This window comes from Eretmochelys imbricata, chromosome 12 (assembly GCF_965152235.1).
Source record: "Eretmochelys imbricata isolate rEreImb1 chromosome 12, rEreImb1.hap1, whole genome shotgun sequence".
Taxonomy (NCBI): Eukaryota; Metazoa; Chordata; order Testudines; family Cheloniidae; genus Eretmochelys; species Eretmochelys imbricata.
In genome coordinates, this window is record NC_135583.1 from 42,903,890 (window position 1) to 42,920,615 (window position 16,726).

The 16,726-nt window shown below is 41.6% G+C and overlaps 1 protein-coding gene across 1 annotated transcript in view; it reads left to right on the forward strand.

The window, feature by feature from the left end:
* Nucleotides 1-16,726, forward strand: part of LOC144273009 (uncharacterized) — a 117,548-nt gene that overhangs the window by 95,203 nt on the left and 5,619 nt on the right. The window contains exon 3 of the mRNA XM_077831443.1: nucleotides 4,472-4,600. Coding sequence (XP_077687569.1) covers nucleotides 4,472-4,600 — 129 coding nt within the window. The remainder of the gene's footprint in view (nucleotides 1-4,471; nucleotides 4,601-16,726) is intronic.

Consider the following 16,726-nt stretch of genomic DNA (forward strand, 5'->3'; position numbering starts at 1 on the left):
TTAATATAATTGACCTCTGTATTTCCAGTAAACATAAGGAGAATATAAGGTCTTTCATGATATATGGCATCACATACTTTTTTAAAGGCATTTATTACGTAAAACAACTGCAACTGGCTTCTACACAGCTTCAGTACCAGCCTTTGTCTTTGTTGTTTACCAGGAACCACGTGTGGCCTGGATCTCTCTAAAGTTATAATGTCTTCTGCAGTTTCCACAGTATGCATCCGATGAAGTGAGCTGTAGCTCATGAAAGCTTATGCTCAAATAAATTGGTTAGTCTCTAAGGTGCCACAAGTACTCCTTTTCTAAAGCATACAGAGACATCCAGCGACTGAATAATATATGGCAAATAAACATATAATTAAATATGTAGGTAACAACACAACTGCCATTCATCTGTCCTTTTTAAAGCTTCAGGTGGAAACCAGTTCTAGGTCATATCCCTTTCAGCAGCATTAAGATATCTAGACACTGGATTTGGTCATTGCTCCACACAAACAAAGTTTAAAAAACAGTTATCTGTCATTATACAACAGGCTGAAGAAATGCAGGTTTTATCTCTGAAGAAAACAGTAAAGCAGTCAACACAGAAAAGTAGCTAAATACATAATCCACGTGTCTGAATTAATCACTGTGGTGGAGATGAGGAATTGTTTTCTGAATGTCAACTTTTATATGATGAGCCCTTATAAAAGTTTAGGCTTCCCCACCACTGTAATCCTTCCTACACTTGTTGAGAGGGATATGGCACTTAAAAGGCCAGGAGTCCAGACAGTAGTTTTTCCCAAATAACAGCAGTTTCTTGTGAAGTTAAGTGGTGTACTGCACATTTGGATAAAAAGAGAAATGGAAAGAAATACACAACTTGCTTCAAACAGGAGATGTTACCTACGGATCAAGACTGAACCCTTCGTGGTGTCGTCAAGGCAGTCCAGATTTCATACGGGTATTTTATAAGTGGGAACTATGGAAGACTGCATTAGAAGAAAATGGCTTACGAATCAGCTGACAAATGGTGGAATACATGCAATGCTTCATTGAGAGGGACAACAAGAAGTCAATAAAACTAGATGGCACAGGGTTAAAGACCGTGCAACAGTTTAAATACTTCAGTGTTGAGCTATGATGGGAATGTGGATGCGGGTGTTAGGAGCTGCATGAAGAGCTCTTTGCGTAACTGGAGGGAGTTGACAGGAATTCTCTGCAATAAAAATATGCCAAGTAAACTAAAGAGCAAAGTATGTAAGATCATGCTTAGGCCAGCCATGACATACAGGTTGGAATGCTGGCTAATGAGAAAAAGAGAAGAACAACTACTTCACACTGCCAAAATGAGAATGCTCAGGTGGATGCTGGGTAAGAGGAGAGCTCATAGGCTACACAATGAAATAGTATGAATCATAGTGCCCCCAGAATAGCTGAAGGAGTATCAACTGAGATGGCTGGGTCATGTGAAACAATGAGATGTGGGATATATTGGTCAGAGAGTACAAAAGCTAGTAGTCACAGGACAAAGGCCTAGAAAAAATGTGATTTGAGACACTGAAGTAAGACATCAAGGTTGATGGCTGCTTGGAAGATGCACTTGACAAGAATGCTGGGAGGCGAAGAGCAAGAGCTGTCAAAACTTGACTGAAGGGTGTGATGCTACATGATTGAAATATGACCATGTATATCATTGATATTGCTACTGTTAGACAATCGCAACAAATCTTGTACCAAGTATATCATGTAAGGTGTCAATGGAAAAGTTATTCGCTAAAGATGATTATCCTGTTTAATCGTTTTGTATCTGAAGTGATGAATATTGGCTATATATCTGTATCACCATTGTGTTTGTTCCTGGGGTAACACCCACAAAGTAGTTTACATCCAGTCTAGCCAGCATATTGTGAGTGGACTATTCAAGTTGCTGGCCCATCAAAGACACTTAACTCTCACAGTGGGCCATGGAAGAAACTCATTCCGCCCAGATGGCTCTTCCTGCCGATGCCTTAGCCTCCAAGTGGCCAGTGGCTGCCCCTGTGAGTCAGTAAGCCATGTAAAAGCATGTGACCCTGAACTCCATATTGTGCCAGTAATTTTCCACAAACTGTGTTGTGGGCTTTTGTTTGGGACAGTAAAATTCCAGGCACGTGGCAGAGGGTATAAAAGACCCTGTAAACATATTCATGGTGCCTCTTCTCTGCTCTGATTCTCTGGACTGTGGACTTACATCTAAAATGAGCATTGTGATCTATGGACTGAGGAGCTTCCAATCTTTTGGAAGTCACCAGAGACTGTACAAGCCAGCCATCTGAAACATCACTGCTACACACCTGATATAAGAACTTTGCAATGATTATATGTGTGGCTGGTCTCTTGGGATCAGACGAACCCTTCATTTGATGAAACTGGTTTTCAATAACCACTCATCATAGAGTCTAGTGTCTGGGTGGTGAAATAAGGGCTGTAATGCCTAAGGAGATTGCATTTTTGACTTCTTGTTAACCAATGTGGTGAGACAGAAGTTTACTTTTGTTACTGGCTTTGTATAATCTAATGATAGATTAACCACCAGTGTGGGGTGAGTTTGCCCTATTTCTCAGCAGTTTGTCCTGAATCTGACATTCTCAGCTGTTGAACCACTGCTAAGCCAGCACTCTGATCACTTAAACACCAATTAATTTGCCTGGGTGGACCTGACTCTCCCTAATTGGCAGATTAGAATGGGCTGGGGAGGACTGAAGAGGTAATTAGCCCATTAGTGCAGAGGGTAGAGGGCTGCACAGGAAGGAAATACTGGGAGAGAGGCAGGCTAGAGACCTGAGGAGGAACTGATATTGTAAATTCTGTGGTGGATGGATCAGTAAAGGTGGTGGGAATTCAATTTAAGTAAACTAAATGGTGGTATTTAATACTTGAACGTCTCCAAACACTCTGTGTAAACAGAGGACAGGACAGGAGCAGGACCTTGCCCTGTCACACTCTAAGAGAGGAGAAATTGAAGAAGACTAAAAGAGAAAAACAAATGTGTAACTTTAGTAATAAGTCAGTGCATCCCAGACTCTCTCTGTTTCTGCCTTATTTGCAAAACCTGAACCATCCTCTGCAATGGACTGTGAAGCAGAACCTCTTCACCCACTCCAGCTTTTCCACAGCTTCATCTTCTGCTCTTAAGGGATATCCTCCTTAGCAATCCAAATGACCAAGGGTCATGTGTGCTGAGCTAATGCCAATGTTAAACATTTTCCTTTCTGCCAGATCTCAAAGCTCTCAGCAAAAGCCTGTCAGTGCCAGAGCCTTCCAACACCAACCTCCTTCCCAAAAGCCAGCTGCAACAAAAGAACAAATGTTTGTTTTTAAGGCTCTTTGTTTACCCAGTCAGGGTTAAACTGGCTTCTATCTCTGAGGTTCTGCTGATGTGTCGTAATATCTTAAGGCACCTGCTTTGAAAGTCCTGGTTCAGAGATCCACTGTAACAGGGTTTCCTAAACTGTGGTACACATACCCCGGTACTGAACTATGGAGTTCGTAAGTAATCTAATTGCTATGGTAGTTGCTGCTGGGGCACCAAGAGGTGCACAGGCAAAGCTGGATTAGCACCAAAAAACCCCTGCATTTTTACTGGACTCTCTTGTTCTAGTGTTTTGGATTTTTTCCCCTTGAATGATGTAGCCAGAGGGCCAAGTCACTGCAATAACCAAACCAGGCTGGAAGGTCAAGCGAGCCAACATGAATGAGGGGAAGCTGAGGCAGAAGCTAGCCCAAAGCCAGACCAGGTTGACAGCACTGCTACGGTGCCTTAGAAAAACTATAGTGAGCACAGTGTTTCACCATAGTACATCCTGTTAGGTTTCTATCAAGCTTTTCTTGACCAGTGCAGACACAGCCTAACCATACCATAAACTGGTTTACAAAGCTGTTAATTAGGCTGGTTTCTGCACTGTTTATTCTTAAATGTTAAATTACAGACTGTGGGACTGGCCCATTTAGATACCTAGTGATTTCCCGTTTGGAAGAGGAGTCCTTTTCTTCACAGCTACTAGAACAATACTAGTTCTTTATGTTTCCGCCAGGTGTCCCAATACTCGCTGTCCAAAGTTGGATATCTAGTACTTCAGTCCAAATTTCATTACATGATTGTGCAAACCTCTTTTTAGAGTATCAGGAGAGATCACTGCTTCTTATTACCACCTCTTTTTAAAAGACTCAGTCTCTAGTTGGTGCACGTAGCAAGTCTGCATAAGCATGTGTTCCTGTCACAGTTATCTTCGTTCTTCTGTCCCTAGTCCCTTCGTTTGTCTCTCACGCTTGTTGTTGTGCCTTGTCTTTAGGTTGTAAGCTATTTGTGGCTGGGACTGTCTCATACTATGTGTGTATATAGCACCTAATACAAGAGGGCCCTGGTCTGGTTGGGGCATTTGCATGCAACTGTCAAATAGATATTCATGATAATTTACAGATGAGCTACTTTTTGCCTTTACAGATGAAGGTGGGGCTTCTCCAGTCCTATATAATGGACCTGAGTGACCAGAATAGTGTCTTAGTTCAGACGATGGAAGAGCTGGAGAGAGAGTCTGAGTGGAAGGTGGCTACGCTAGAGGCAGAGCTTCAGGTACTGTTTGCTATACATGGATGTACCAAAGAAAGTGTGTGTTGTGCTCCTCTGTTTGCAGAGCATTCTGTAAACCTGCCTAACAATGCCTATGGGACTACTTGTCTCTTTCTCTTTTAATGCTACAGTATATGTGTGTGTTATGAGAAACTTCCTTTCTAGGCTTGGTCTTTGATGAGTTAACTACAGTGCCTTGACTGGACCTACTTTTCCTTTTAATCTTCACCCCATCCTGCTCCAGTTATTTTGCATACTGTATGTGTAACAAAATATGAGAATGGGGTCTGGTTTGGGTGATGGTTTATGCTTTTAACTATTTTCAACATTTCATATATTTTGGGGTGTATATGGTTGTCCCAGATTTTTCATGCTAAAATATAAAATGCAGACGACACCAAGCTAGGAGAGATTGCAAGCACTTTGGAGGACAGGATTAGAATTCAAAAAGACTTGACAAATTGGAGAATTGGTCTGAAATCAACAAGATGAAATTCAATAAAGATAAATGCTAAGTACTTAACTTAGGAAGGAAAAATAAAATGCACCATTACAACATGGGGAATAACTAACTAGTTGGTAGCAGTGCTTAAAAGGATCTGGGGTTATAGTGGGGCACAAATTGAATATGAGTCAGCAATGTGGTGGAGTGGTGAAAAAGGCTAATATCATTCTGGGGTGTAATAAGAGGAGTGTTGTATGTAAGACTCAGGAGGTAATTGTCCTGTTCTACTTGGCATTCATGAGACCTCAGCGGGAGTACTGTGTCCAATTCTGGACACTGCACTTTAGGAAGGATATGGACAAACTGGAGAGAATCTAGAGGAGAGCAACAAAAATGAGAAATGGTTTAGAAAATCTGATCTATGAGGAAAAGTTAAAAAAAAAAAAAAAAAAACCTGAGGATGTTTGTGTGGGGAAAAGAAGACTCAGGGGGGACCTGATAACAGTTTTCAAATGCATTAAAGGCTGTTGTAAAGAGGACAGGGATCAGTTGGTCTCCTTGTCCAGTGAAGATGGGACAAGAAGTAATGGGCTTACTCCGCAGCAAGTGAGACTTCTTAGATATTAGCAAAAACTTTCTAACTGTAAGGGTAGTTATTTTCTGGAATAGTCTTCTAGGGGTGATCGTGGAATATCCGTCATTAGAGGTGATTAAGAACAGATTGGACAAACATCTGTCAGGGATGATTTAGGTTTACTTGGCCCTGCCTCAGTGCAGGGGTTGGAATTTGATGACCTCTCGAGGTCCTTTCCGGGCCTATATTTTTATTATTCTGTGTCTATAAACTCTGTGGTTACTGACATAGAACAGAGCCTAACCCAGAAGTTGATGACAATATCTCATAGCTATTGGATCAGTGGTAACTTGTCTAACTCAAACCTCTAAGTCAGACTAACTCAGACTGAGGCTCACGAGAGACAGCGGCTCTTTAATGTGTCTCCTACAGCTCTTTGTAGCACCTGATATTAAAACACTGTGTCATTTAATTGTTAACCAGTCAGAATGCTTTTACTATGTTATTAACCAATTGTAGTGGATAAAATAATAATACTTGGTCAGTCCTTTTGCTGAGAGAATTTTATTTATATATATATAATATTAAATGAAACCATGAATTTACACTTTTGTGGCTCTTTTGGGTAATACTGATCACAAATTTGGCTCCTGAACCACTGAGGTCTAAGCGTCACTGCTCTACGTGATGCTTTTGGGGTCCCTGCAGACTGAGCCTTGATGATAGGAAGGTGTGAAGAGAGACGAGGTTGGTGGACAGTGCCATGTCCTCATCAAGATGGAGTGGCCATCTGTGATTAACTTCTGGTCAAACCTTTTAGCAAGACAGCAGTTGATAGGTGTAGACGGAGAGAAGCAGAATGTAGGCCTTCACAATATGATAGGAAGACTTCATACTTATATAGAGCTTGCACTCAAAGATCTAAAAGTGCTTTCCAAAGTTGGGTCAGCAGAGTTACTGCATTTTACAGATGGGGAAATGGAGGCAAAAAGATTAAATAAAATTTCCAGTGTCACACTTTGAGACAATGGCAGAGGCAGGAATAGAACATGGATTGGTTTTAATCACAAGACAACGTTGTCTCTCTGTAATGGCCTGAACACATTTGGGATTGATAGCTGGACAAAAGCAATACTAAACAAGTCTTTTTTTAAACAATGGGCTGTGAATAGCTAAGATGGGTGCCTTGATAACTTAACAGGCAGATGCCATAAGACTGTATGGAAGTGATTAATCTATTTTGGACTGCTTGCAAGCAAATGAGTGCTGTAGTGAGTAAAGTATTAGGGATACAGTTTCATTAGACTCTAGGAATTAAGACTAGCACAATATTTCTTCATACATTAGAAAAAATAAATACTAGTCAAGAGGTCCTGTTATCATGTGTATGGCCCTGTAAAGTGATGAACCACGCTTTGCACTCCCACATTGCCAGGTGTGGTACTGCAGATACGCCTTGCCGTACTTCATCCCAACTGGTTGTCAGCAAGTGTTGCTGTTCAGATGTGGGCAATGAGAGATCAAATACATTAATTAACATAAGTATGTCTCCATTTAATGAAGCCCCATGAAAGGAGCATATGGAAAACAGATTAAAGGCCCTTACCTCAGAACTCCCCAAAGCAGCAGGGAGCCTCCTTGATTATATGCAAGTAGTTCTTATTGTGGCTCCTAATGGGGGAGTACATTCCTTGCCAGGCCCCATCACAGTCATCAATGTATTTATCTGCACAATACCTCTCTGAGGTAGAACAATGCTTTTATAACTGGGAACTGAGACACAAAGGCTAAGGACTTGCCAGAGATCACCTAGGGAGTCTGTGGTAGAAGAGGGAATGGAACCCAGCTCTCCCAACTCAAAGGCTGCTTATTTCTCTGATCACTGGCCCACTCTTCCCTATAAATTAGTCCAAAAGAACATTCACAGGACTTTACTCTGAGACTTTTACTGCTCCCTTTGGAAATATTCTGTCATCCCTTTCATAATCTGAGATGGCCGCATCCAGTGAGCATTTCAGTTGCTCATTAATAGTGGCACACAAAGGCTACTAGTTGCACAGGCTCATAGTTATTATCCATTAAGAAAAACAGGAACACTTCTGAGTTTGGTATCATTAAAAGAAGGAATTTCCTTTCCTTTCTGAGTCCATGGAAATTTTTAAATGCTACCTGAAGGAGCAGAATCCTTTGTGCTTGGTAAATGAGATGCATCTACCTTGGCCTGATTTTTAATTCTCAGTCTCCAGCCTTCTGGTGAGGGAACAAAGGTGTATAATCAAGTACCTAGTATACTCTTTTGCATTCTCCCCTACTCTCAGAATGTGGAGATGTTAAACTTTGATAGAATAGTGCAATTTTATATTTCAGTCAGCTACTTAAAAGGTTCATTGTTTTTTTAATTAAACTGCATGGGGAAAAAGAGGAGATATTAAAAGGTGCAGTACCATAAAGGGGATAGGTTTTCACTGTTCCTACGTGAGCAGAGACACCCCAATAAAGCAAGATGGAGTGCAGCAACAAGTCCTGTGCCTCCCCCCCTCCATTGTGGTGACTGTGACTGTAACTGGAGTTAATTTGTGTGGCTTCTCAAATGAAAGACTTCATGTTTTATAGTCCTTATTCTTCCAATCTCCCCTTTCCTATGGTTGAGTGCAGCCTGCACAAGTTGATGTGATGATGAGATGAACCTGTTTAGAGGAGTAAGGCTGGCCCACCTTGTGATTCCCACTCATCATGCTGCCTGTAAAATGACTCCCTGTGGTCAGAGCACCTTTCTGTCTTCTTTCTCTTCCTTTTTCTGTGAAAACTCGGCTCTTATCTCTTGGGATGGTGACTTTCTTGGCATGTAATCAGTGTTTGTTCTCTTCTTGTGTAGATGTTTCACAGCCTTTTTCTTCACCAATGTAAAGTCCATTGTCCATTTAGTTGTTCTGTGTCCAGTTTTCTCCATGCACCCCCAACTACCAAATTCCTCAGGTCAGTGGGGCTGTAGTGACACCTGCTGCACAGTGCTGGGAGTGACTAACACCTGCACGTTTTCCGCAGTGCTGTCTGTCTGTACCCAGGGCTCCAGTTTATCTGCCGCATTCTGCGAGTGATTGAAGCTTGGAGTAAAAATAGTGTGAGAATGTTTCTTTGGAATAACTTATAAGTTCTTTTTTTTTTAAATCAGAAATATTGCAAAGTTGGACTAACAAAGACTCTTATTTGAAAAAAGGGCCTGGAGATGAGTTTGGTCCCGAATCTGACTCTGTTCATAAATTTAGTACATGTCAACTTTCTGTGCTCTGTTATCAGGCACCTCTCCATTACTTCTTGGTCCACATTTGTAGGGTATTACAGTGCACACCTTAACAGAAGTAACACCACCCACCATGAACATTCCTATCAGCTGTTCTCACCCACTCTGGCAGATGAAATCCTCTTTAGGGGAAGGTGGAGCTCCTTTCACTGTCTGTGTCAGCCACTTTTGGCTTCACTGTGGACTGAGTCCAGTCTGATGGTGTTCAGAGCAATGTAAGACACTGGAGGAAGGTTTTAATGGAAGCCATGACAGTTATCAGTGAGAGGCTGTGACAGAACAAAGAGGTAAAAGGAGAAAAAAGTATGGGACCTTTTGTTTGTCTTATTTGGTTTGTAAGTTCTTTGGGGAAGGGAAGGTCTCCTATTCTTGTTCTGTGTGTATGGTCCCTAGCACAATGAGACTCCAAGCGTTACCAGAATACAAACGTATAAGAATAATGGGCAGCTGGAAAGAAGAAAGCACCTTTGGACAACACAAAAAATCCAATCTATTTGTGGTGTAGAAATAGCATAAATTGCCATAGTAACAAAACAGTGTTTACATTACCTCAGTGGTAGGTGCCTTAAAAGGACCTAAGAGAGATTCTTTCCGACTGATTCACAAGCCATAGGGTGATGTCTGTCAGCTCAATGTTATGTGCTATCTAAGTCAGCCTTACAAAGGCCAGCAGCATGTTTTTAACTCTAAGGGACTGCAGGATGTCTTTCTCTGGGACAATAAATAGTTTTGGAGTTGAGCATTGTCACCTGCAATTAAATGCCCAGGAGGGAAGGCATTAGCCGAAAATCGTCATAGACTGGCTTCCAAACTGTCCACTCTTGAGATGAACTTTAAAATAGAGCAGAGGCAACATGGAGTTCAAAGGGAAATAGGCTCGAGGAGGAAGGGAATGGATGGGAGAGGCTGCTGTGTAAGTCTGCAACACTCAATAATGGCCTCTCCAAACTTCTTAGCCTCTCAGGCTCCTCCAGCCACAGGCTGAATGTTGGATCTTTCCTATAACTACTACTGTGTGGCAGGAGCAGGTCACTGACTGGCTTCCTAGCTGTGTATATAAGAACAATGGGCTCAAGTTACCAAAAATCAAAAAGCCACCTACCACCAAAAAAAAAAAAATCTCACAAACTGGAGAAAGCACCTGCTTTTATGGAATTAAAATAAAACCTGGAATGGGAAAGGAAAAGCATGAAAGAATTAGTGACAAGATATCATGTACAGCTGTGGTGATGATGATTTTATTGGTATTGTGGGAGAGAGGGGGAAGCTTGGACGCGGCAAAAACACAATTTGTCCTAGAATTGAATTTCTCTGATAAGGAATTTCAGAACCGCTGCCTCATTCATTCAGTGGCCAAATAATCATATGCGCTTTAATAATCTTTATTTTACAGGAGTAGGTTGCCAGGGTAACAGAGCATAAGCAGGAGAACAGCACCTTGCAGATCACAAAGGCAAATCTACAGAAAGAAATCTCACTGAGTTTCTCTCTCTCTGTCTCCCCTCTTTGCGGTGTAATGACAACTCTTATTTTTCATGCATTGGTTTAATAATCTTATTGAAAGATTCTTTCCCTGTTTTTATTATTCTTGTCTGCCTGAGCACAGACAATGGCAGAAACTTGGAATTCTCAAGCCCACTGGGCTAAGCAAACTAACAGTTGTAATATGGTTAGCATTTTTATGTAATTACTTTTTATTGCTGTTTTACTCCCGTTTCTGTTCCTCCCCAGCTAGTTGCAGCTTCCTTTTCTCTCTGACCCAATCAGGGAATAGTAAGGGTTGAGGGAGAGGTTAGTAATTGATTGCATTAATCGGAAATTATTAGCTGAGCATGTTTTCAGGGGTGGGGAGTGGGTCACAGAAGCAGATCTTTTAAGAAGGGGCAAATTGAATTATGGCCAATGAAATAATGAAGCCTCCAGGCCGTAAGTTGTAGAAAGGACAATCTCTTTCACGTATACTCTAGCATTATTCATAATGGGTTCTGCTCTCTGGCTGAAAAGCAATGTGTGGCCTTACTGACATCCAGCAGACTTAGACAGCTCGATTAGTTGGTCTGGGAAATTGGTTGATGAGAAATTTATTAAAAATGAAAATTCCTGAAGCTCTTTAGTGATATCTGTAACTCTGGCAGTGGTGCATTACTACCAATCCTTTGCCTGGATGGAGTTTATGACAGGTCTATGGCTTATAAATATTTTCCCTGTCATTCTCTTTGCCAAAGGCCATAGCCTCAGAAAGAGAGTGTGGGAAAAGCAGTAATCTTAGACTGCAGAACTGGCAAAAAAGGAAACCCTTGTGAAATTAAATACAAAAATCGCATTCAAATGATGGTAAAGGTCTGACTGAAACCCACAAGTGCCAAGAAATAAGAACTAAGACTGTCACTTACATTCAGCTGTCGGTTATGTGCTGTTCAGACAGTCCTTAGTCAGGCACTGAGGAACAGTGGACAAACTGAATTTGTCTTTGGTATACTGACATGCCAAGCCTCAGGAAGAAAAATTTTAAGGACAAAGTTGCAACCTTACTATGAATAGTGTGGCTTTTGTGGGTGGAAATCAGGCTGTTAATGTAGTTTTAATAAAGATTTTTGTATATTTCCCTTTTTTTCAAGGCTGGTACATATTTTCAATGCAAGGAAGATCCCAGGTTCACAGTGGGTCCATGGATACTGGCACAAAGTACAGTAATATTTAGCACTAAATACCCCATGGTAAGTATATAAAAATATATATATAATATTGTTACTGTTTCTCACTAGGTAACAATATTAGCCAGCCTTTATATACTTACCATGGGGTATTTCCTACTAACTATTACTGTGCTTTTGTGCCAGTATCCAAGGCATTGCTATAGTGTTAAGAGCATGCTGCTTTTCTGCAGGGGTGTATTAGTAAAATGCTTGGGAGCAGAAGCTGTTGGGGTACAGGGACAGTCACACACCACAGGTGGCAAAAATAATTCCTTGTAACACTACAGGCAGGATGATGTTGAACTTAGATAACTGACACCCATATTCTGTTCATTCAGTGTATTTTCTGTGCCTCATTGTTAGCAGAATAGGAGTTAGAAGTCTGAACAGTGCTGTGAAAGGCGAAGGGTGCTCTTGTGAAAAAGGTTTAAATACACTGTTGATAAGCCAGAAAAGGCTTAATCATTTAGTAAACAATTTTTATTCATTAGAAAAAGAACATTTGCACAGATATCTTAACTAAGTCTTAGGCCAGTGCCATTTGAAATAGGCAAAAAAAGGCACTTAAAAACGCTTGACAGATTATTATGCCCTTCAGAGACTGAATATGATACTGCCTTTGTTGGAAAAAATGATATGAAAACAAAATTCTATGCGAGATAAGTAGGTGACAGATTTTAACTTCAGGGCCATTATAAAACTTGTTTTCTTCAAAATATTAAGAGGAATTAGATGAATTAAAGGAGTACTCTTTTTACAAAATTATATATTTCCCAACTGAGAATGTCCGTAGTCTAGAGATTCGTTTTTTGTGGTTTTTTTTAAATCTTTAGCAATCCATAGAAATTGCTGGCTGTAACCATGTCTGTCTGCAGCAAAGGACTGAACCCACCTCTGTAATTGTATGTCAGAAAATGATGTGCAAGTTGTCAGTTCGGCTGCAAAATCTCAGCTCATTCTTTCTTCCCACCAAACCAGGATTTACTGTATACTGGAGATGAAGTCAGTGCCTTTATACTGCAGTGCTTATGTATGCTGTTATAATATGACTAAGTAACCACTTGAGATAAGGACTTGTCTAGTTTTCCACTGATTTTAAGAATCATAAAAACCTATTTGGATTATAACCTCTCCATGGTTGGGACTGTCTTTTTGTGTGTTTTGTACAGCATGTAGCATAATGGGATCTTGATCCTGATCAAGGCGAGTGACAGGGTATCTAGACCTTGTCCCTGGGCTGGCAGGGAACAGCTGACTGTCATTACTGTAGAGACACTCACAGGGACAGAGGCAGTTGTCGAGAAGGGAAGGCCCTCCTCTTCCTCCCACTCTATATAAGAGCCCTCAGTGCTGGAAGGGGAAGGAGGGGAATTCTCTGTGTGTGGAAATGACTGAGGAAAGAGCCACACCTGCTAGTGTCCTCAGCTCCGAGATAGACTGAGACTGGGTGACATTTCCTTTGCTGGACTAATAGAAGCCACCCAACCTTTGGAATCCTCACATGGGTGGGAGAACAGAATCTCTGGTGATTCTGGGGGCTTGCTGCAGGTGTGCTGCCATGCTTTATTTTGAGTAAAGATTGGGAAACGTTTATGTCATGGAAGACAGGTGTGATACCAGAGACTGGAAAAAGGCAAATATAGTGCCCATCTATAAAAAGGGAAATAAGGACCACTCAGGAATTACAGACCAGTCAGCTTAACTTCTGTACCCAGAAAAATAATGAAGCAATCAATTTGTAAACACCTAGAAGATAATAAGGTGATAAGTAACAGTCAGCATGGATTTGTCAAGAACAAATCATGTCAAACCAATCTACTTTGACAGGGTAAAAAGTCTTGTGTATGGAGGGGAAGTGGTAGATGTGGTATATCTTGACTTTAGTAAGGCTTTTGATATTGTTATGCATGACCTTCTCATAAACAAACTAGGGAGATACAACCTAGACGGAGCTACTATAAGGTGGGTGCATAACTGGTTGGAAAATTGTTCCCAGAGAGTAATCATCAGTGGTTCACAGTAAAGCTTGAAGGACATATCGAGTGTGGTCCCACGGGGACCATTTCTGGGTCCGGTTCTGTTCAATATCTTCATCAACGATTTAGATAATGGTATAGAGAGTAAACTTATAAAGTTTGTGGACGATACCAAGCTGGGAGGGTTTGCTTGTGCTTTGGAGGATAGGATTAAAATTCAAAATGATCTGGGCAAACTGGAGAAGTGGCCTGAAGTAAATAGGATGAAATTCAGTAAGAACAAATAAAAAGTACTTCATTTAGGAGGGAACAATCTGTTGCACACATACAAAATGGGAAATGACTGCCTAAGAAGGAGTACTGCGGAAAGGGATCTGGGGGTCAGAGTGGATCACAAGCTAAATCTGAGTCAACAGTGTAATGCTGTTGCAAAAAAAAAAAAAGCTGTTTTCAAGTACATAAAAGGTTATTACAAAGAGGAGGAAGAAAAATTGTTCTCGTTAATCTCCTAGGTTAGGACAAGAAGCAATGGGCTTAAATTTCAGCAAGGGCAGTTTAGGTTGAACATTAGGAAAAACTTCCTAACTGTCAGGGTGGTTAAGCCCTGGAATAGATTGCCCAGGGAGATTGTGGAATCTCCGTCATTGGAGATTTTTAAGAGCAAGTTAGACAAACACCTGTCAGGGATTGTCTAGATAATACTTATGGGTTAGAGGTGTGGACTAGAGGACTTCTTGATGTCCCTTCCAGCCCTGTGATTCTATATTTTGGCCACTGGAGGGCCCTGTTAGGGCAGCAAGACCCCCCTTATTCCTGAGCTGACTCCTTCTACTGGTGAGTCAACTAGTGTTTGCCATCCCTGTGCAGAGCTGCTTGCCTCACTGCCTTTGAGCACTACCACTATAACAGTTAGTACTAATAATCCACAGAAGGAAGACTGTCTTCTTCTGTGTTGCCTAGGAGAAACTAGCTGATTATGTCAAGACTGTGGAGTATAGAGTGAATTCAGGGACTCAGGTAATGAATTACTGGCTGCTAAATGCAGAGAAACATTCCTGCTTTGTGGCAGGCCTGGAAAAAATGCACTGAAGCTGAATTCTTAAGCAAATGCCCAGCAGGAAACCCTACTGGATGGAGATCCCATTTGCACGTTATTTTTACCTACACTTTTCTGTTTCTATAATAGAAAGTTCTAAAATGCTGAAAGCCCAAGAGCAGGCCCTTTTCCTTTTGTTTGCAGGAACAGTCTGAGGGTCTGGGTGACACAGAACAGTCTGTGCTCACTAGTACGCTGTTGGATTTCTTGTATACTCTCCCACCTAGGACTTTTTGTGAGTCATGAGAACATGGGAGGGCTTCACTCAGGGCTAATTTTCTTTATTTTATCTTCTTTAGAAGGGGTAGGATTTGGTAAAGTTCTTCTTTGAGAGCTTGTCCATTTATATTTTCCACTGTTGGAGTGCATACTATTCATGCACTCAAGGTTGGATACTTTTGGCCAGCAGTCCACTGGAGCTATGCATATGCCCTGAATGTTCTTGTGCTCCTGACCTGACAGCATGAAGAGCACTGTGAGCCCAGCTGCCACTCATTTCCTTCTCACTGTCTGAGGGTGTGAGAGGTAGCTCCTGGTTGTTGCATCGTTACTCATCATTTTCTCAATCTCTAAATTTTAATAGTGTTAGTTAGGTTAGTGTGGGTTTAATTGTCCATTGGCACATTTTGCATAAGGTATTTTTAAAATCTCTCTACTTGAGTCTCCTGGTTTTAAACATGGCTTCTCTTGCAAGATAGCAGGTACTATAAATGATGGGCATACCGGATGCCTTCTTTGTTCAGGGAATTCCGTATCTCCAATACCTGCTACGTATGCATGTTCCACTGCAGTCCCGAAGTGCCTGAGAGTTATGGGTCCACTAGCTCCTGGGCTCCATCTTCGGAAGCTCTGGCTTCAGACTCTGGAAGGACGGTTGCTATTTTAAGTGCTTAGAAGGAAAAGAGCATCGCTCCTCTCCTACAGTTAGGAGCATATCGTCTATGGGAACTTCTGTCAAAAAGGCATGTCACCTCATTGTTCCTATTTTGAAGAGACTTCATAGCCTAAATCAGGTACAGTGGGAGCTTGAAGGGAGTTTGGTGCTGAGACCTGAAATTAGCTGTTTCTGGTACCAAGGCTAGAGCATCAGGAATTACTGTGGTTACTGAGTGCTTTGGCACTGGTGCAAAGGAAGGCACTGCACCCAATCTCTTCTGGTGCTCTTTGGTGTTGCGTATATGAGTATTAGGTACACTGACAACTTTGATGCACTCTGTTCCCTCACCAAGATTCATGCCATCATCCAACTTGGTACTGGGAAAGTATATGATACAGAGCAAACAAGGGTAGAGCCAAATACACTACTTTTCAGGCTCTCCACAATTTTACTGACAGGACCGGCAATACTGCTGATCTGGCTCTTCTATTTCTTCCTCCCTGGGCCCCTGGAGGAGCTAAAGTTCTCTGGAAGGAAAAGGCTGATGTGTGTCTCGATGGGACTGTACCGATTCAAGATATTGCATGCATGGGTCCCATGGTCCCCAGTAAGGCAGTGAGAGGGGTCCAGTATAAGTTTAGGAGGTCCCCATGGCATAGGATACACCACTTTGTGACATCATGGGGTGGGTGGGGGGAGTTAGGAGATTATGGATAATCTATAAAGGCTAGTGTTTCTCAGTGGTAAGTTATTGGTCTCCCTCTGATAAGAACATAGGAATGTCCATAGTGGGTCAGACCAGTTGTCCATTTAGCTGCTGATGCACGATGATTAAGGAGACAAGGTGCGTGAAGTACACAGAGCTTTTCCTCGTGTCTGGGAAAGGTTCTCAGAGTGTCACAGCTAAATACAAGGTCAAACAGATAGTTTAGCATAAGTAGTACTCTGAATACCTTTGCCAGACTGGATAGCTCAAAAGCTTGTCTTTGTCACCAACAGAAATTGGTCCAATAAAAGATATTACCTCACCCACCTTGTGTCTCTAATCATCATGCATCAGCAGTCCTGGCTTCATTTTCAGGGTTAGAAATTCAATCCACAGTGGAGGATTTGTCCTTTGATGGGGACGGTTTATATAGTTAAAGATGGATAAGTCATTACACT